Here is an 18,282-nt window from a genome sequence, read left to right as displayed (position 1 = left end):
TTGTCCCACTAAAAAAGCATTCCAGGTGAAGCTGGTTGAGAGAATGCCAAGAGTGTGCAAAGCTGTCATCAAGGCAAAGTGTACTACTTTGAAGAATCTAAAATATATTTTCCTTTGTTTAACACGTTTTTGGTTACTACTTGATTCCATATGTGTAATTTCATAGTTATGTCTTCACTATTATTCTACAATGTAGAACATAGTAAAAATAAAGAAAAACCTGTGAATGAGTAAGTGTGTCCAAACTTTTGACTGGTACTGTATATTATTGAGTTAATAAAGCCGCATACAAACATGGTGTCTTTTTCATTTTCTCATTGCACCCATACAGCTCGCGTAGCCAAGCACTCAAATAGAACTTGGTTCTATTTGTGACACTTGACGCGCTGCAAGTCTCGCATCTCCTCATTAGTTTTTAGGAGCATTTACCCACGTGGGTGATTGAAAGATGAACAGAGGTCCAGTTGGTGGTGTTAATGCACCTTAAAGTTGGTTGTCAACCGCCATATAAAGTCCAAACAAGAAGAAGCCTGAAGGAGGAGAGATCACTAGAAACTAACTCTGCTTACCCTTTTATCTGTGGATTAATTGTCGCAGTAGAGGACCTTGTGCATTTCAGGTAAAATAACAACCAAATGTTTATATCTCAGGAAAAATTAGCTAGCGACAGCTACCTAGCTAAATTGCCATACATGTTTAATGCTTTTCAACCTGTCCCCAAATGAATGTAGTTGGTTCAGAGTTAGTTTTGATATTTCAACCTGCATGACCCGATCTTGTCTGGTGTGGGTGGACAAAATCAACATGCATGCGATGGCACCTGCGGTCTTGTCAGCAAATAAGCCGTAGGCAGAACTTTACCGCAATTATGACTAAGTCGTTTGGCGGAAATAAAAGTAGGCTTTGTCTCCGGCAATACCATTCACATATAACGAAAAGTTGGCAAAAAGTTGCCGGGATGCTAAAGTTGGCAGAGAAACGTATTGTTTTGAAAGGTGTATTGGAAGGCAGAAGCAATCGCTCCTGCAGATGGACAAGAGGACGATGGAGCGATCCCTGACAGATGAGGACCCAGATGGAGGGGGAGAGCAATCATTTGTCAAACATCTCCGTTCTCACTGGTGCTGTTTGCTGACTGACTGATAGCGCGGGGTTATCTGATCTAATAAGTGACTACAGACAGAGAAAACATCATCAAATTGCATGAGTAAAGCAATTTGATTGCGACATTTGACTACTACAGAAATCCAAGAGAAAATGAGGGGGCACCCGGATTTGAACCAGGGACCTATTGATCTGCAGTCAATTGCTCTACCACTGAGCTATACCCCCTGTTGCAATAAAGTGCAAACAGAGGTGTTATCATTGTATTGTTGGTTTTAGGCCAGGGCCATGTGATTACTGCCAGGGCCATGTGATCAGACTGGGGAAACACCTCCTTTCTCTCATTGAGTATCGGTTATTGTGTGTGCATGTGTGTGTCAACAGCACCAGAGGACAGAAAGCCACTCAACCTCACACTGTAGCATGGGCCATGCACTGCTCTGCTGAGCAAACAATAGCAAACAAAGGAAGCTGCGTGGTGGTCACATACAAACTGGCACTCTGATACAGTCACACAAAACACACCTTTCCATCAGTCATTCTGAATAGGAACTGCTGAACCCTAACAATAACAGACACACACACACCGAGACCCTGCATTGTGACCCCTTCATGCTGCTTCTGAAAAGTCAATAAGTATCAGGGCACTGTTTCTGTGTCAAGACTATCAGGTTGTCCTGGCTGAGTGGTTAAGCCAAAGGACTAGACATCCATTGAGGTTCCTGTGCAGGTTTGAATACGGCTGACAACAAAAGCTTATGATACTGTCTCATGGATGTTTATAGTTCCTCAAGACTCTTCCCGGGTAGTCTCCAATGTTGTTTTTTTCATCTAAGAGATATATTGTCAATCGTTGTTATATTGTGGAGTGCCACTTTAATAAAATTTTCTAAACTCTAAACGCTATGTTTGTTAGTTTATAAAGTCTCAACTGAGTAGTATCCAATGTCTTTATACTTTATTTTGTAAATCCTCTCTGCCAAGAAGCTGATTCTCAACAGTCCTGTATTTACAGAGTAGAGAGACAAAGAACAACAAAGAAAAGCTCTCTGGCTAAAAGCTGAATTGGTCTCATTTTTAAGGACGCTACAGTGTCCTCTACTCATCCCCATCGGCTCTGTCTCAGTGTCGGGGAAAGCTTGCCCTGCAATTCTCACTCAGCCGCTTATGGAACGTAGAGCCATGTAAGCCAGGAGGGGCTGTGGGAATTGAAAAAGCCAGAGGGCACAGCTAGGAAAGTTCACACTAAATTCTCTCTTTTTCCTCTTTTAATTCTAACAGAATGGAGCAAGCACAGTTCTGAGAGCCAAAATTCCAGTGACTTTGAGGGTCGTGTTTCACAGAAAATGGGTTTTCTATAGATTTGACAGGCCAGAGAGACACATAATGATGCGAACACAACTTGAGGGAGATAAACAGACCAAACTATCATCAAAGGAAAAATGATGCGCTTTCGCTCTTTTTCCTCTGTCTCTCAAACACATATTTGAATTATGATGCGTCTCCATAAAGCAAGATCCAGAACCTCATTAACTGTGACCCCAGCTCTTGACCCCTGGGAGTAGCAGAGTAACAACGAGAGGAGAGTAGGCCTTATTCTTCACATCAGCTCGGTAATCATCATCATCATATGGATTTCCTTCCTTTCATCATTCCTGCTCTTCACAAGTCCTTTCACCCACAGTCCTACATGGTCATAGTACCTTACATCAAGACAAGACTCCCTCTCCTGTCCATTGCCATGTCAACGGAACAACAGATTCCAATGGGCAGCATTCTCATGGACCATTAGGTGCTTGTCATGGGCAGGGGGCTCAGATGGCGTTGTCATGGTTTCTCAGTTTTCTCAGACAAGAAAATACCAATAGAAAAGGCAGGGAGGACAAAACCACTCTAGTACGGGAACCCCTGTCAAGGCACAGGTATGGATGGACATATTTTATCATTGTAAAAATACCTAATTTGATGGCAATATGCAGAACACACACACAAGATCAGCATATTTCACAGATACCAATAACACTGATCCACCATGGTGAGGCAATGATATTGATCAGTATTGATCCCAATATTGTATTGATGGATCAATCCTTCAACAGTCTCTCGTTTAACTGCTTGGCTTATTAAAACAGCATCTTCACAAGGTCCTTTGCTGTTGTTCTGGGATTGATTTGCACCAATGTACGTTCATCTCTAGGAGACAGAATTCGTCTCCTTCCTGAGCGGTATGACGGCTGCGTGGTCCCATGGTGTTTATACTTCCGTACTATTGTTTGTACAGATGAACGTGGTACCTTCAGGCGTTTGGAAATTGCTCCCAAGGATGAACCAGACTTGTGAAGGTCTACAATTTTTTTCTGAGGTCTTGGCTGATTGCTTTTGATTTTCCCATGATGTCAAGCAAAGAGGCACTGAGTTTGAAGGTAGACCTTGAAATACATCCACAGGTACACCTCCAATTGACTCAAATTATGTCAATTAGCCTATCAGAAGCTTCTAAAGCCATGACATAATTTTCTGGAATTTTCCAAGCTGTTTAAAGGCACAGTCAACTTAGTGTATGTAAACTTCTGACCCACTGGAATTGTGATACAGTGAATTATAAGTGAAATAATCTGTCTGTATACAATTGATGGAAAAATTGCTTGTGTCATGCAAAGTAGATGTCCTAACCGACTTGCCAAAACTATAGTTTGTTAACAAGATATTTGTTGGTTGAAAAACAAGTTTTAATGACTCCAACTAAAGTGTATGTAAACTTCAGAATTCAACTGTAGCTAATTAAAAATCTCTCTCCCCATCTTCTGAATCAAGCTTGTAACATCAGTACAGTAGCCTATGCTTCGGAGGGGGGAGGGGCAGGTAGCCTAAACACTTACAGGAAAGGTTAAGATACCCAGCTCGCAGGCAGACACTGAAATACGTTTCTGAGTGACAGAGTGAGTGCTTTGCATAGGTGTTTTGTTGTAGGAATAGAAAACCAATACCTGGAATATTATTAACCAGTTCCCATGCTTTTAAAATAACGGTTCTGTTTTCAAACAGTATGGATCACTTTCGTTCCAGGTTCCGTTTCTGTTTCTTGAAGAATTGTGTTATTTTCCGGTTTTCGGTTCTGTTCCCTGAACCGGTTCCAACCGCTGTTCAATAAACCAACAGATGGGATGATATCTTTAGTCTCACAGCTCCCCACCACACCAGTTGACAGACCAGAAGGTGTATCTCTACGATAATGGTCACTAACAAACCAAGACATGCACGTTGACACTACTGTGATAAATTGTCAGTGATGAATGCTGCCCACCATTTGTGATTATCTTTGAAAACGGCAATTGATTAATTATTAGTGCTTTTGTGGTACCACAGCTACCCCCCTATTCAAACCCCCACCCATACACAGGTTTTGTGTCCCAATGCAGGCAGACGCCGAGGACTACAGATGCCGGGAAAAGGACAATGGAGATATTCTCGGCAGCAAATAGAGCCCAACCGAATCTCATGTTTATCTGAACACTTGAGGTCATTCTCATGATGTATCTTTATTGTCACAATGTACGAAAACAACATTTGAAGCATAATTATTGGACCATTTATCTTTTGGAGGACAATTTATGAAAATTCAGTGTGGAAAAATGACACTTTAATTTCCCTGCTGTAAAACAGTATACTAGCAGATATATCGGTATCGGTAAGTTTTGCCCCCCAAAATAATCGATATCGGACCCAAAAAAGCTTATCTGTCAGGCTTTAGCAGCAATGGCAGCTTTTCTAAGAACTAAAGGAAGTCTAACTCAAAATAACTGTAACTAATCAATATCAAAATGTCTAAATAGTGTGTGATGGAGGCAAACCACACTGAGGCGATCTAACAAACAGCGCCCAGCATCCATTTCACACTGAGCCCAGTCCTGTGCCCTGATGTGGGTCTGAATTGTGTGATGCAGAGAGAGAAGAGAGATCACAGGGCTTAAGGACCCTGGTCAAAAATAGTGCACTAGAGCCTCCCGAGTGGCACAGTTTTCTGAGACATTGTAGTGCTTGAGGCGTCACTACAGACCTAGGTTCAATCCCAGAGAGAGAGAGAGAGAGAGAGAGAGAGAGAGAGAGAGAGAGAGAGAGAGAGAGAGAGAGAGAGAGAGAGAGAGAGAGAGAGAGAGAGAGAGAGAGAGAGAGAGAGAGAGAGAGAGAGAGAGAGAGAGAGAGAGAGAGAGAGAGAGAGAGAGAGAGAGAGAGAGAGAGAGAGAGAGAGAGAGAGAGAGAGAGAGAGAGAGAGAGAGAGAGAGAGAGAGAGAGAGAGATTGGCATATCAAAAGACCATACCTGGCCATTTCTACTGCATCCTCTAGTCTCCAACAGGATTAGCTACGACAGAGAGATAAATTGCACTACTCTCAACTTGGTCTATGGTCACACTCTCCTTCAGCCTGACATTAGCTAGATCTGCAGCTCTAAATCACACTGTGCAGCCAGGCAGTTTTAATGACAGCAATTAGTTCAATTACACAACAGTCAGAGCCAGGCTCTCTCTTAATTCAGTTCAAGAGGCATTATAGGAGTGGGAAACATTGCTAAAGCAAGTGAAATAGATAAAAACATGAACAGTAATCGTTACACTCAGAAAAGTTCCAAAAGAATAGACATATTATGTTCATATACAGTGTTGTAATGATCTCTCTCTCTCAATTTCCATTAAATTCTCTCTCCCTTTCTCCCTCTCTTTTTCCTTCTCTCCCCCTCTGACTGTTAGCAGGAGATTGGATCTGCTGTTATGTTCACACAGCAGATGCTGACTGACTACTTCTGCCAAAATCACGACTACTGCTGCACAGCTCTCTGGCTGAGGATGCTATTAACACTACACACTCTGAGGTGAGAGGTGGCCCACCTCAAAGCCTGCTCAGAGTAATACTGAACATGGGGTGATAAAGGGGAAACTTACTTTCCGTTTAGCGGAACTGTACAGGGAGGGTACACGTGTATGTAGTCTCTCATGACTCTCATTTTGAAATCGAGTAAATGGCCAAGTTCTGGGTGCCGAGAGGAACCTGTATGTTGCTGTTTGAGTGTACAGTGTAGATGCCCTTAATGTGAGGTAATAGGCTGTGGCCTGAGATGGATGCGTGCATTGTGGAGTGAACCATTTATATACTACCATCAGGTGATGACACCCGGCCATCATTCTGCTTCCACAGCATCGGAACATATTCTGGGTATCTGAGAATGTTTTGGTAATTCTCACATAGGAACTTCATTTTTTATCTCAAACCATGTTTAGAAAATCATGATGAAAGTGGCCATTTTAGGCCCCTTTTAGACCTACAGTAAACATGCCTCCTGGAAGACCCTATAATCTGTGAACCGTACAGAACACAGGCAACATCTCGGTGTCATTATACTCCTTATAGTGTGCAGTAAAATATGGAGTGTGTCTATATTCTGAAATAAAAATGTTCACATGAATTTATTCAACATGAAAAATATTAATATAAATATTTTTAAAAACACTGCTTTTTTATTTTGACAGAGGATAGTATAAGGAGTATAATAACACCAAGATGTTGTCTGTATCATGTACGGTTGACAGAGCATAGGGTCTTACTGGAGGCATGTTTACTGTAGGTCTAAAAGGGGCCTAAAATGGCCACTTTCATCATCATTTTCAAAACAAATTGTGATACAAATGTAAAAAGCATTTCAAACATAATTTCTCCCAATTAAGTTTGTTTTTGTGAGAATTGCCAGAACAATCTGATATCCAAAATATATTCCGCTCCTGCTGGCATGGAATCACCCTGCTTCTGTTACACACAACTATGTTACATTCCCGCTGAAAACACAAGGTGCTTCTCTTGAACTAGTGTACCAGAACGTGTTTTCATTGATTATGTTTCCTTTTGTGCCAGGGTTATTCAAACTCAAACTACATGTGATATGCTGGAATTGTAGGGTTTGCTTGCCTGCACACTCCTGCACTAGCTGCCACTCCACCATGACACATTATTCTGATAGGAACAGAGGAGTAAACACTCTAACCAGCCATAGTCTCTGCAAAGAGCCCCTTACTTTATTGCAGGACACATACATAACAGTGTAGCCTATTATTATCTCCATCACTGCTATCTGGTGCACGGGATACTGTCATTACACACACTCGAGCTAGGAGTAGCACAGCAGCATTAGCAGAGCGACGACAAACAAAAGCAACCCATAGAGATTGATCACAAAGGGGCCAGACCCTTTCACTGGCAGCCTGCAGGCCAGTGTTTTATGTTTTATTTGCCCCCCCCCCCTCCCCCAAGTTTTCTGAAAAACTAAAAAATAATAAATGTTTTATTTGTATTTTTTTTGTTTGTTGGACATAAAAGACTGTAAAAACAGGAGCAAATCAGATCCAATTGAGGAAATCTGTTTCAAAGTATTCCCACACATTATAGAGAGATATATGTGATCATATACAAATGTAAACAAGATTTGAAATTCTATTTTAGCCCAATATTATATCTGTTTGGGCTTCTTGCGGTTAATTTGCAGTCTACAAATGATTTGTAATTATGTTCCGGTCACCTGACCATCCGCTCAAGTAGAAAACGGTTGATGATCCCTGCTCTACCAACTGAGCTACAGAGGGCTATCTTTCTTGTCTCAATGGACTTTAGGTGTAGCCGCAGGAAGTAATTTGGGCCTGGGAGTGCTGTACATTTTTCCTCCAACGGGGTGGGGACTCATCTTTTTGCCCTCCCTGGTGCTGCAGACGATATATCGTCCACTAATAGAGGACTATTAAAGGCCCTTATTTACTACTAAATAAAACTATTAATATATATATTTTATTAAGAATTTTCAGGAGGTGTTGCAGCACCCTCAGCACTCCTACTTGATACCTGAAGGCAAGGGTTTGACGGAGTCTTCAACCATTGAACCTATGGCTTGCATGTATTTGATTTCATAATTGATTCAGGGAGTGTGTAACTCTAGCCATAATGTGACGACTATATTTACTGACATGCTCCCCTACAATTAGCTAATGATTGTTCTTTTTTTAATTAAAAGCTTACCTTTCACTCCTCCAAAAGATGTAGGCTTCCGAGATCTGATGGACGGGCACGCCATCTAGCGGGTTTTTGAAGATCTGTTAAATGTTGCATTTTTTTATTAATGGCCTATATTAATGGTAAACCAAAAAACGGATGCATTCTAGAGTTATCAAACATTTGACCAAAACACATGAATGTTATGATAATAATACTATACCTATCTTATGCTAATAGGCTGTATATAGCGTATTAATCGGTCTTACAAGTGAGGCCTAGTACTGAAGACATATTGGTCAATAAAGGTAGGCTAACAATAAACTATAACCCTAATTATTTATCACCTCTGAAGGGCCCGTGGGTTCGATGAGAGTCTGGTTACAACGAAGTTCATTTCTATAGTTTAATCAGACTCCAAGTGGTTAGCCTGGCTGATGTCACATAATAAAGTTTCAGATATAAACCACATATCTATGATTATAAAGTTTTTTGTATAATTACAAAATGTATATTTTACTGTTTAAATCTTGTGCATGTCTATAAACCCTGTATAAATAAACTAGGCCTATTTCTTAGCCGGTTACAAACAAAGTATTTCAGCAAGCGGACCATACATTCTTGTGCGCGCGTAACCGTAATCATTTGCTCATGCACGGCACTGCTAATTTGAGTTCACTCTTGCAAAGTTAGGCGAACTTCCATCACTACTCACTCACCGGCTGCCTGCTCAGTGCTGAGCCGTTCACGTATGGCCTGTGCGCGTTCCCGTTTTGGAGAGGTCGGTGCCATCTCCGCTCGCCTTGAGGAAAAGGTGCTTTGTTTCTCAAAGCTATAATTCAAGAAAACGGACAAAATGTATAGGTAAGTCTATTATTCTCCAACACATTTAGGATAGGTGTGTTTAGTTTACTTTCCGTATTCAGAATAGGATGATGCAAGTGTGAATTATATTAGGTTGGGGGGGATTCATTGAATGAATTGTATTACTCTATGAAATCTGAACTGTTCCTTGAGGAACAATAATGATTTGGGGGGTTATTTGGGGTTCACTGACCTAACAATTCTGCAAATATGGCAAATGCAGTTCTGATATGTAGGAAGTTAACCACAACACAACTGAGAAACTGTAACTGTAACTCTGACTAGTGAATAGAAATATATATTCATCATTATTTATGTATTCATTTCAAACATGTATTATTTCAAAGATTGGAGATGATGAGATGAGGCGCTGTTGCTTCTTTTTGCAGAACATTGTTCCATGAATGATCTGTAGTTGGAAATTCAACTCGATTCAGGTAAATCTTTGTTTTTAAAGAGCTTGGTCTCACATTGCAGATATTCCTCAAATGACTCGATACACCCCTTTCTCACTATTCCATCATCAACATTGTTGCTGTAGTGAATTTGGGGGTGTGGGAACTGCAATCTGGAACAGAATGTGGCCCTTCTTGAGGGGGCACAGAGATGTTTACATTAAGCCTACAAAAATGTCTCCAGGCTCTAGTCTACTGTGTCTCACTACATAAGAATCAAAAGATGGTGACCACGGAATATTCTTTGGTCAGATGGTTGAAGGATGTATTAAATTGAAGTACTACAATGTTACGCAATGACACACTATAGGCTGGTAGGGCTGGTCGGGTTAATGAACAGTGGTCCAATGGATCTGGCCAAAATGACAGAATAAAACAGTCATCTGTCTATCAAATCATCGTTTTGCAATGGAAACGTGTGGAGAAACCAGTCAAAACTCCACCCTGAGTGAGTGCCTCTGAAACCAGAGGCCCTTGAACAGAAAGGGAGTCCAAAATGATTGATTGAAAGAGAGCGGCGAAAGAACTGTATGATACGGCCAGTGTGCTGCAAATTAATCTGCTTAAAGAATTACAACATTCCAAAGCAGAATCTCATATAATCATCTGGATCAAAATGCTGGTTGGGAATGTTGTAATTCCGTAATTCCGTTGCCCATAGTGACTGCACAAAAAGCTGTGTTTCAATGGTGTCTCTCCACCGTATGAGTGCCAACTCACTACAAAGCTATTATGCTGTACCAGAAGTAAATTTGTCTTTCTGCTCATGGCCTCGTATGGTAGTAGTGAGACTCACACGCACACATTGGGCTCCCAGGTCGGGCAAGGCGAGGTTAATGAGTGACTACACCAGGCAGACGACAGGTACTGTATTTTGTGTAGTCTTTGTTTGACACATCCTGTGTGAAAACTTACACACTGTGGTAAGACCATCAGAAGTACATTCCAGATTCGCACAACTAGGACCCGAGAACCCCAAAAGGGTAAGAGGGTAGACAACGGATATTGTTTCTTTCGAAAGGATATTGTTTGTTTTTGCTGTGTGTAAATTTGGATCCTGAACAGCGAGTCATAAAGTACGCCCGATACCAAAAACACAACAGTACACCGTAAACGGCTCACATGACTCTGGTTAAAAGCTTTCGAGAAACTCTGGTTTTGGATCTGAAACAGATCATTATAAAGCATTCACATCATTTTTATCATGGGTTTCTTGTAGGAAGGATGTGGATGCACCGGAGGAAAAAAACATGCAATATTATGTTAATCTCTTCCTATAATGTCTGATTATATTATTTTAGGTTGAGATTCAGATGTTATGATCAACTAACTGTGTTGTATTAATGGACAGTATGTACTCTGCTACAGAAAACGAAGCAAACAGAAAGGGCTTGTCCGCTGATAGCTTTCAATGAGTTCAGATAAAGATCTGAGTTTTGTTTGTTCTGGAGGGGTTTCATATTTAGTAGCCACGTCACAGGGCATGTTCTCTGTGGTTTGTGAAGTAGGCTATATCTAACTAGGTAGTTGCACATGGTCGAAATGGAAGTTGAAGTATGTCGTTTTCAGATGGCTTCTCAGCTAAAGCGTCTTTAAGGTGTAACCATATGTCTAGAAATCGACTGTCTGTAACTACTAAACTACCAACCACTAATGACCAACTCCTCCACAGATGAGCGACCAGCCATAATCACATAGCCCAGACAACCAGAACCCTGGTCAGAACCTCTTTCTCTCCCCCTGTTGCCGACTGCCGACGCCCTGGGACCCGTCGTCGCCATGGAGACGGTGGTGATCGTGGCCATTGGGGTGCTGGCCACCATCTTCCTGGCCTCCTTCATTGCCCTGGTGGTGGTGTGTCGACACCGCTACTGCCACCCCCACCACCTGCTGCACCACTTCAACTCCAAGTCAGTGCCTAGTATACCTACTAGCTACATACAATACATCTGGGAGGGGGAGGGAGGGAACAGTGGCATCTTGGGTTAGGGCTTTACTCCTAGCCGTGCCTAGTATGCCTAGCTAGCTTCATCTGGGAGGGGGAGGGAGGGAACAATGGCATCTTGGGTCGTCAGGGTTAGGCCTTTACTCCTAGCCGTGCGTAGTATGCCTAGCAAGCTTCATCTGGGAGGGGGAGGGAGGGGACAGTGGCATCTTGGGTCGTCAGGGTTAGTGCCTTACTCCTAGCCGTGCGTAGTATGCCTAGCAAGCTTCATCTGGGAGGGGGAGGGGACAGTGGCATTTTGGGTGGTTATGGGTAGTGCCCTGAGTTTGTCCAGACAAGGAAAACTCTTGGCCCTAGTGATGGGGTTTGTGGCCTAGGCCCTACAATGCATTAGGTGGTGGTAAGGGGTCCTGGATATAGCTGATTCAACTGTATCCCACTCTTACCCAGGCCCAATGGACTGACCTGCTGGTTTGAAGCTATAAGTCTATGGATTGAACAGAGCGACTTCACAGCACTAAGGTCAAAACGATACACGGGAATAATACTAAGTCAACATACAGGGGCAAAGTTCTAGAGCCAGTAATATTTCTCTGTCTCACTCTCTCGCTCGCGTTCCCTCTCTTTCATACACACACACGCTTCTATTCAGAATACATACCCTCCCTCTCAAACACCTACTCAGTACACATTCCCTCCCTTTCTCTCTCACACACTCGCTCTCTCTTCCCTTCATCAGAACTTCTCTCCTTCCCCACAGACCCAGTGTTGACCTGATCGGTGCCATGGAGACCCAGAGTGAGCCGTCCGAGCTGGAGCTGGACGACGTGGTCATCACCAACCCTCACATCGAGGCCATCCTGGAGAACGAGGACTGGATCGAGGACGCCTCGTACGTCTGCCATGTGACACTGACATGTGCCAGGAGTAAATCAGGCCAGCTGTTGTAGCTATTCGTATATATAGCCTTCCGTGGTTACAAGAGTAATAACTTTAACATGAGCATAACATCATCAAGTTCAAATAAGTGATAGATCTCTGACATGATCATACAAAGAAATGAACCCTTATTTACAGCTTTTCTCTCTTTCTCTAACAGTGGATTGGTTTCACATTGTATCTCCATCTTAAAGGTAATGTCTATGTGATGTACACCCTGCACGAATGCATCGTTTTCATTACGATCTAACTCAATGATATTTACACACTCTCTCCATTGGCAGATCTGCCACACCCTGACTGAAAAGCTGGTTGCCATGACAATGGGCTCAGGCGCTAAGGTGAAAGCACCAGCCAGCCTCAGTGACATCATCACTGTGGCTAAACGCATCAGTCCGAGGTAACTGTCAGGTTATACAGTGCTATCACATAACCCTTCAATTATCTGACCGTGCTTCGTCCTTCATCACCTCCCATCATCCCGTGTGTGTCTGTAGGGTGGATGACGTTGTGCGGTCAATGTACCCTCCCCTGGACCCCATACTTCTTGATGCCAGGTACCTAATGAAGTTTGCTTTTGTTAGATGACATCATTTATAATGGTTTGAGGGGACAAAGATAGCTGAGCAAATAGACAAGATAGACCATAGTTCTGCTGATGGAACTCATATGATTAAGAGGTCTCTGTTGGAGAAATTCTAAATGTCCTTTGTCTATTTTGTCCCCTCAGGGCCACCGCCCTCCTCCTGTCAGTCAGTCACCTGGTGCTGGTGACACGTAACGCCTGTCACATGTCTGGCAGCATGGACTGGATCGACCAATCACTGCACGCCGCTGAGGATCACATGGTGGTGCTGCGGGAGGCGGCGCTAGCATCTGAACCGGAACGGAGTCTACCTGGAATAGACGTGCAGAGAGAGCAGGCTATCTAGAACGCACAGACATGTACATACACACATGCACGCACACATTCACATAGGCAAGCAGGTACATACACTCCTTCTCTATATATCATACAAATAGACACATTAATGCACATCTCGGGCACATTCTCACGCATACACAATGCTTGATAAACACACAATTTTAAAAACTCAACACATTCCCAAAACACACATTCCCAATGATCTTTCTCACTGTTGTTCTGTGCTGATTTACATACAGATGGGTTGCTAGATAATAGAAAAGAGCTGGTTTTAGAAAAGGATGGGTTGCCAGATCCTTGTGCTATTTTGCTCTTGATCCTTTCACTTTTACCATGTTTCTGGTTTTGTATATAGTTATGTATAACCATAATGTATGTTATGATTAGGATTTATATAGATTTTATGTTACACTCTCAGACTCAGATTGTATTGTAAGTGGAGAGCTCACTGAGACAGGCTTGTGTGTAGTTGTTGCCATGGACGACTGCCCCCTTGACATTCCTTCCTGGGTGTCGTCCATCTCCCAGCGGTGAGCTATAATCCACCCCGTTAGGAGTGCAGTCACATGGAAGCTTACATTTAGTCAGACTAATCCATGTGGGGGAAAACCCTGGACACCCAATAGGACCAAAGGCCTGGGAAATACATGCACACCTACTCAGAGCAATACACTCTTACTCAGAGCACTACACTCTTACTCAGAGCACTACACTCTTACTCAGAGCACTACACTCTTACTCAGAGCACTACACTCTTACTCAGAGCAATACACTCTTACCCAGAGCACTACACTCTTACTCAGAGCAATACACTCTTACTCAGAGCACTACACTCTTACTCAGAGCAATACACTCTTACTCAGAGCACTACACTCTTACTCAGAGCACTACACTCTTACTCAGAGCACTACACTCTTACTCAGAGCAATACACTCTTACTCAGAGCACTACACTCTTACTCAGAGCAATACACTCTTACTCAGAGCAATACACTCTTACTCAGAGCAATACACTCTTTCTCAGAACAATACACTGCTACTCAGATCAATACACTGCTACTCAGATCAATACACTACTACTCAGATCAATATACTACTACTCAGAGCAACACACTCTTACTTAGAGAAATACACTCTTACTCAGAGCAATGCACAGCTACTCAGAGAAATACACAGCTACTCAGAGCAATACACTCTTAGAGAAATACACTGCTACTCAGAGCAATACACTGCTACTCAGAGCAACACACAGCTACTCAGAGCAATACACTCTTACTTAAAGCAATACACTCTTACTTAGAGCAATACACTCTTACTCAGATCAATACACTCTTACTCAGAACAATACACTCTTACTCAAAGCAATACACTCTTTCTCAGAACAATACACTGCTACTCAGATCAATACACTGCTACTCAGATCAATACACTACTACTCAGATCAATACACTACTACTCAGAGCAATACACTCTTACTCAGAGAAATACACTGCTACTCAGAGCAATACACTGCTACTCAGAGCAATACACTGATACTTAGAGCAATACACTCTTACTTAGAGCAATACACTACTACCATACTCAGAGAAATACACTGCTACTCAGAGCAATACACTCTTACTCAGAGCAATACACTGCTACTTAGAGCAATACACTCTTACTTAGAGCAATATGTTCTTACTTAGAGCAATACACTCTTACTCAGAGCAATACACTGCTACTTAGAGCAATACACTCTTACTTAGAGCAATACACTACTACCATACTCAGAGAAATACACTGCTACTCAGAGCAATACACTGCTACTCAGAGCAATACACTGCTACTTAGAGCAATACACTCTTACTTAGAGCAATACACTACTACCATACTCAGAGAAATACACTGCTACTCAGAGCAATACACTCTTACTCAGAGCAATACAGTCTTACTCAGAGCAATACACTGCTACTTAGAGCAATACACTGATACTCAGAGCAACACAGTCTTACTTAGAGCAATACACTGATACTTAGAGCAATACAGTCTTACTTAGAGCAATACACTGATACTCAGAGCAATACAGTCTTACTCAGAGCAATACACTGCTACTTAGAACCCGGAGTCAAATAATTCAAGCTCTGAAATTCAGCCTAAGAGAAGACTGCCAGCATAACTGCAGCCTACATCAGATAAGCAGAGCTCTGTGATGGAATGATATTGATTGAGATGAAACATGAAAAGTGGCCACTCCTTTATTTTCCTGGTTTCCGTCGTTTTATTACAATTGATTGCTTTTGTATGTAAGCTCTCCTGTGTTTTCTCCTCCCCACCCACCGTTCGTTAGTGATGTTTCCTTATCTCCTGCCTTTTTCACCTTTCTCTTTTTTCCCCTTCCATTGATTTGTACAGGTAAATTAAAGTTTCATAGGAAAATGTGTAATGCTGTTTCTTCTTCTTTTTAGTCAACATTTCTGGTGGAATCCACAGTCCGTAAGAAAACCACACACTCATGTAAACTCTAGGAATAAGACAATGGATCCAGTTGATTGATTGGGGATAAGGATGGTTGTCCTGCTGTTTGAGGGTATAGGCAGTCTTGTCTCTCTGCAAGCGAGAGCGATTGGCTGAGAACGAATAAGGCCCTAAAGCACCATACTTAAAGAAGACACACAGACACAACTTTAATACAGCTACTAAGAAAACACTGTACACGATTTGTCATCACCTGACCGGGAAATATCATTCTCTTAAAAATAGAAAATACAAAAACATTTTCTCCTCGGGATATGTTGACATAAATAAAATGGGATCTTTTTGTGTTTGTTTAGGTTTTCAATAGAGTCCTTTGCTTTTTTTCAGGCTAACTTGTTTCCAGTTTGGGAGGGAGTCATATTCATCTCTCTTCATCTTCAAAATAGTCTGAAACATATAAACAAACAGACATTACTTCAGATACTGTAGGATACTGGAGAAAAGCAAGCACCCACTAAATACAGTTTTATATCTTTATGTTTGAAGCATGAAATGTGGCAAAAGGTCGCAAATTTCAAGGGGGCCGAATACTTTCGCAAGGCACTGTACGTCACATAGTTTTTATCATCTTGAGGCTACCACAAGAAGATGTTTCAATTGGCCACATCATTAAGACGTTAGTGGTGCGCCCTAGTGGCTGTCAGGTGTAGCTGCACTCTGTTTTATATAACGTCATAATACTGTACAAAACATTCAGCAAACGAATGTATCCAAAGTGTGCATACATAGTCCGTGCATACACTTTCATATGAGTGGCCCCAGTGGGAATCAAACCCATTATCGTGACGTTGCAAGGGTCATGCTCTACCAACTGAGCCACGCAGGACAAGCGTATTTATTTGTCTGTCAACCTGGAAGTCGTGGTCGGAGAGGTATATCTCCAGGCGCTGGGGGTCCACTCCCTCGGGCAGAGGGGTCTGCAGCAGCTCCTCTAGGGGGTACTGGGTCTTACTGAGCTGGGCCAGGGCGTCCTGCACCAAGGTCAGCTTGACCCGCCCGGCATCCCCCTGGACAACAGCATTCACAAGTCAGCATATCTAAATCTAAAACATACCTGACTTTGAAAGACAAAGACTGTGGTGTTGCTATGACACAACAGTCTTTACCCAACCAGATAATACTGAACTGTGTTTACTGCTGTTGTGATGATGCTACTGATGCGTACAGATGCTATTATTGATAATGAAAATTATTATGAGGAGGAGGACGAATTAGTCCTCTTTTCCTGTACCTGTGTGGTGGGTGTGGGTCTCTTCTCCCAGCGAGGGAAAACGTTGGTGAAGGTGAGGGGTTCTACACCGTCCTGGATGAGGTAGGCCTGAAGGGGGCGCCTCGGGTTCCTCTCTGAAACACCACCAACACACCCCAAACCGTCAGAGAACCACAGAGCAACTTAACCCCTAACTACAGCATATCCCCGACACACTCCAACCATCTAAACAACTCAGATTAAAATGTGGACCTCGAAGTCAGTTCCACTGCTTTTTTAACTCGTTCTTCCCCACTAATCAAGGACTGATTTTGACCTCGGACACCAGGTGGGTGTAATTACCAGCAGTACTCTGGACCTCATAGGGTACCACAGATCTAAACAATCAAGGTTTTTTTTACATGATGTATCTAGCATTGAATGGAATAGATGTAATTCATCCCTGATGTTGAACTAGCCTTTTCTTACTTCCACAACGCATTCCAGGATGTATGCAATAGGCATGCCCCTTTTTAAAAAAAATCAAGATTACTAAAGAACTTACAAAAATCATAAGGGAACTAAATGCTATGTGGGCTAAAGAAAAAAGGGACTGGTTTGGCAGATGATCGGATGGCTTTTAAACGTCTTCGAAATATGGGTGTGGCTATGATCCGTAAATTGAAAGCAGACCACTACCTGAAATCTACTTCACATAATTTAAATGATCCATCCAAATTCTGGAAAGGAGTGAAAGGTTTGGAGTGCAAAAAAAAGATACACAGCTTCCCAAACAATTGTTGGTAGGCACACAGATTGTAACTGAGAGAACCTACATTCTGAAAGCCTTGAATCGGCATTTTTTAGATGCAGGCAGTTTATTTGAAAAGGTCAAAGGTATAATTGAGCCCTATGAGTTTACCTGACACCCCTGTGCACTCCTTTACCAGGTTCTCCTTTTCATCCTTCTCTGTTTCAGAAGTGTGTAAAACCCTGAAAGATATTGATGGGAAAAATCCCCTGGCCCTGATGAACTAGACCCCCGCTTCCTGCACCTATCTGCAGACATCATTGCTCCCCCTTAACATGTATTTTTAAGCTCACGCTTAACGTTAAGGAAATCTCCAAGTTACGGAAATCTGCTTTTGTACTGCCTATCCTGAAAAGTGGAGATCCTTCGCTACTTGACAACTATCGACCCATATCAAAATTGTCTGTACTGTCTAGGGTACTGGAGTCCTTAGTTAGTAGGCAGCTAAAGGCCTACTTCCAAGAATACAACATCTTAAATGGAATGCAATCTGGTTTTAGGTGTGGCCA

At 42.3% G+C, this 18,282-nt stretch overlaps 2 protein-coding genes and 1 non-coding gene across 16 annotated transcripts in view; 1 reads left to right on the top strand and 2 right to left on the bottom strand.

The window, feature by feature from the left end:
- Positions 1-1,260: 1,260 nt before the first annotated feature.
- Positions 1,261-1,332, bottom strand: trnac-gca. The gene has a single exon. It is a non-coding gene; the product is annotated as a tRNA-Cys (tRNA).
- Positions 1,333-8,820: 7,488 nt separating this feature from the next.
- On the top strand, positions 8,821-15,681 carry LOC123999097 (transmembrane protein 98-like). 4 transcript variants are annotated; one of them, XM_046304505.1, is made up of 9 exons: positions 8,821-8,996; positions 9,386-9,433; positions 11,124-11,361; positions 11,847-11,918; positions 12,157-12,288; positions 12,496-12,529; positions 12,620-12,735; positions 12,833-12,892; positions 13,066-15,681. In XM_046304505.1, exons 3-9 carry the CDS (start codon positions 11,231-11,233, stop codon positions 13,265-13,267), a joined length of 747 nt encoding a protein of 248 aa, XP_046160461.1. In that variant the 5' UTR covers positions 8,821-8,996; positions 9,386-9,433; positions 11,124-11,230; the 3' UTR covers positions 13,268-15,681. The 4 variants fall into 4 exon arrangements, with proteins under 4 accessions (XP_046160461.1, XP_046160464.1, XP_046160463.1 ...); XM_046304508.1 differs by lacking the exon at positions 11,847-11,918; XM_046304507.1 differs by lacking the exons at positions 8,821-8,996; positions 9,386-9,433 and adding an exon at positions 9,480-10,315.
- A 228-nt stretch (positions 15,682-15,909) lies between these two features.
- LOC123999095 (supervillin-like) overlaps positions 15,910-18,282 on the bottom strand; it is a 39,329-nt gene continuing 36,956 nt past the window's right edge. For all 11 annotated transcript variants that reach the window (XM_046304495.1, XM_046304493.1, XM_046304498.1 and 8 more), the window contains 3 exons: positions 17,005-17,117; positions 16,625-16,780; positions 15,910-16,160 (listed from right to left, as the gene is read on the bottom strand). In XM_046304495.1, coding sequence (XP_046160451.1) covers positions 16,074-16,160; positions 16,625-16,780; positions 17,005-17,117 — 356 coding nt within the window. In that variant the 3' untranslated portion in view covers positions 15,910-16,073. The remainder of the gene's footprint in view (positions 16,161-16,624; positions 16,781-17,004; positions 17,118-18,282) is intronic.

Source organism: Oncorhynchus gorbuscha, linkage group LG16 (genome assembly GCF_021184085.1).
Source record: "Oncorhynchus gorbuscha isolate QuinsamMale2020 ecotype Even-year linkage group LG16, OgorEven_v1.0, whole genome shotgun sequence".
NCBI classification, from domain to species: Eukaryota; Metazoa; Chordata; class Actinopteri; order Salmoniformes; family Salmonidae; genus Oncorhynchus; species Oncorhynchus gorbuscha.
Note: the sequence above shows the minus strand (reverse complement) of the source record. Positions and strands in the feature narration are given on the sequence as shown.

Bases quoted from the DNA above. Each gene is read 5' to 3' on its own strand.
- LOC123999097 (XM_046304505.1), top strand. From the start codon at position 11,231: ATGGAGACGGTGGTGATCGTGGCCATTGGGGTGCTGGCCACCATCTTC. The intron at 11,362-11,846 runs GTCAGTGCCTAG...ACTCTTACCCAG, and splicing joins CTGCACCACTTCAACTCCAA to GCCCAATGGACTGACCTGCT. The intron at 12,530-12,619 runs GTAATGTCTATG...CTCCATTGGCAG, and splicing joins ATTGTATCTCCATCTTAAAG to ATCTGCCACACCCTGACTGA.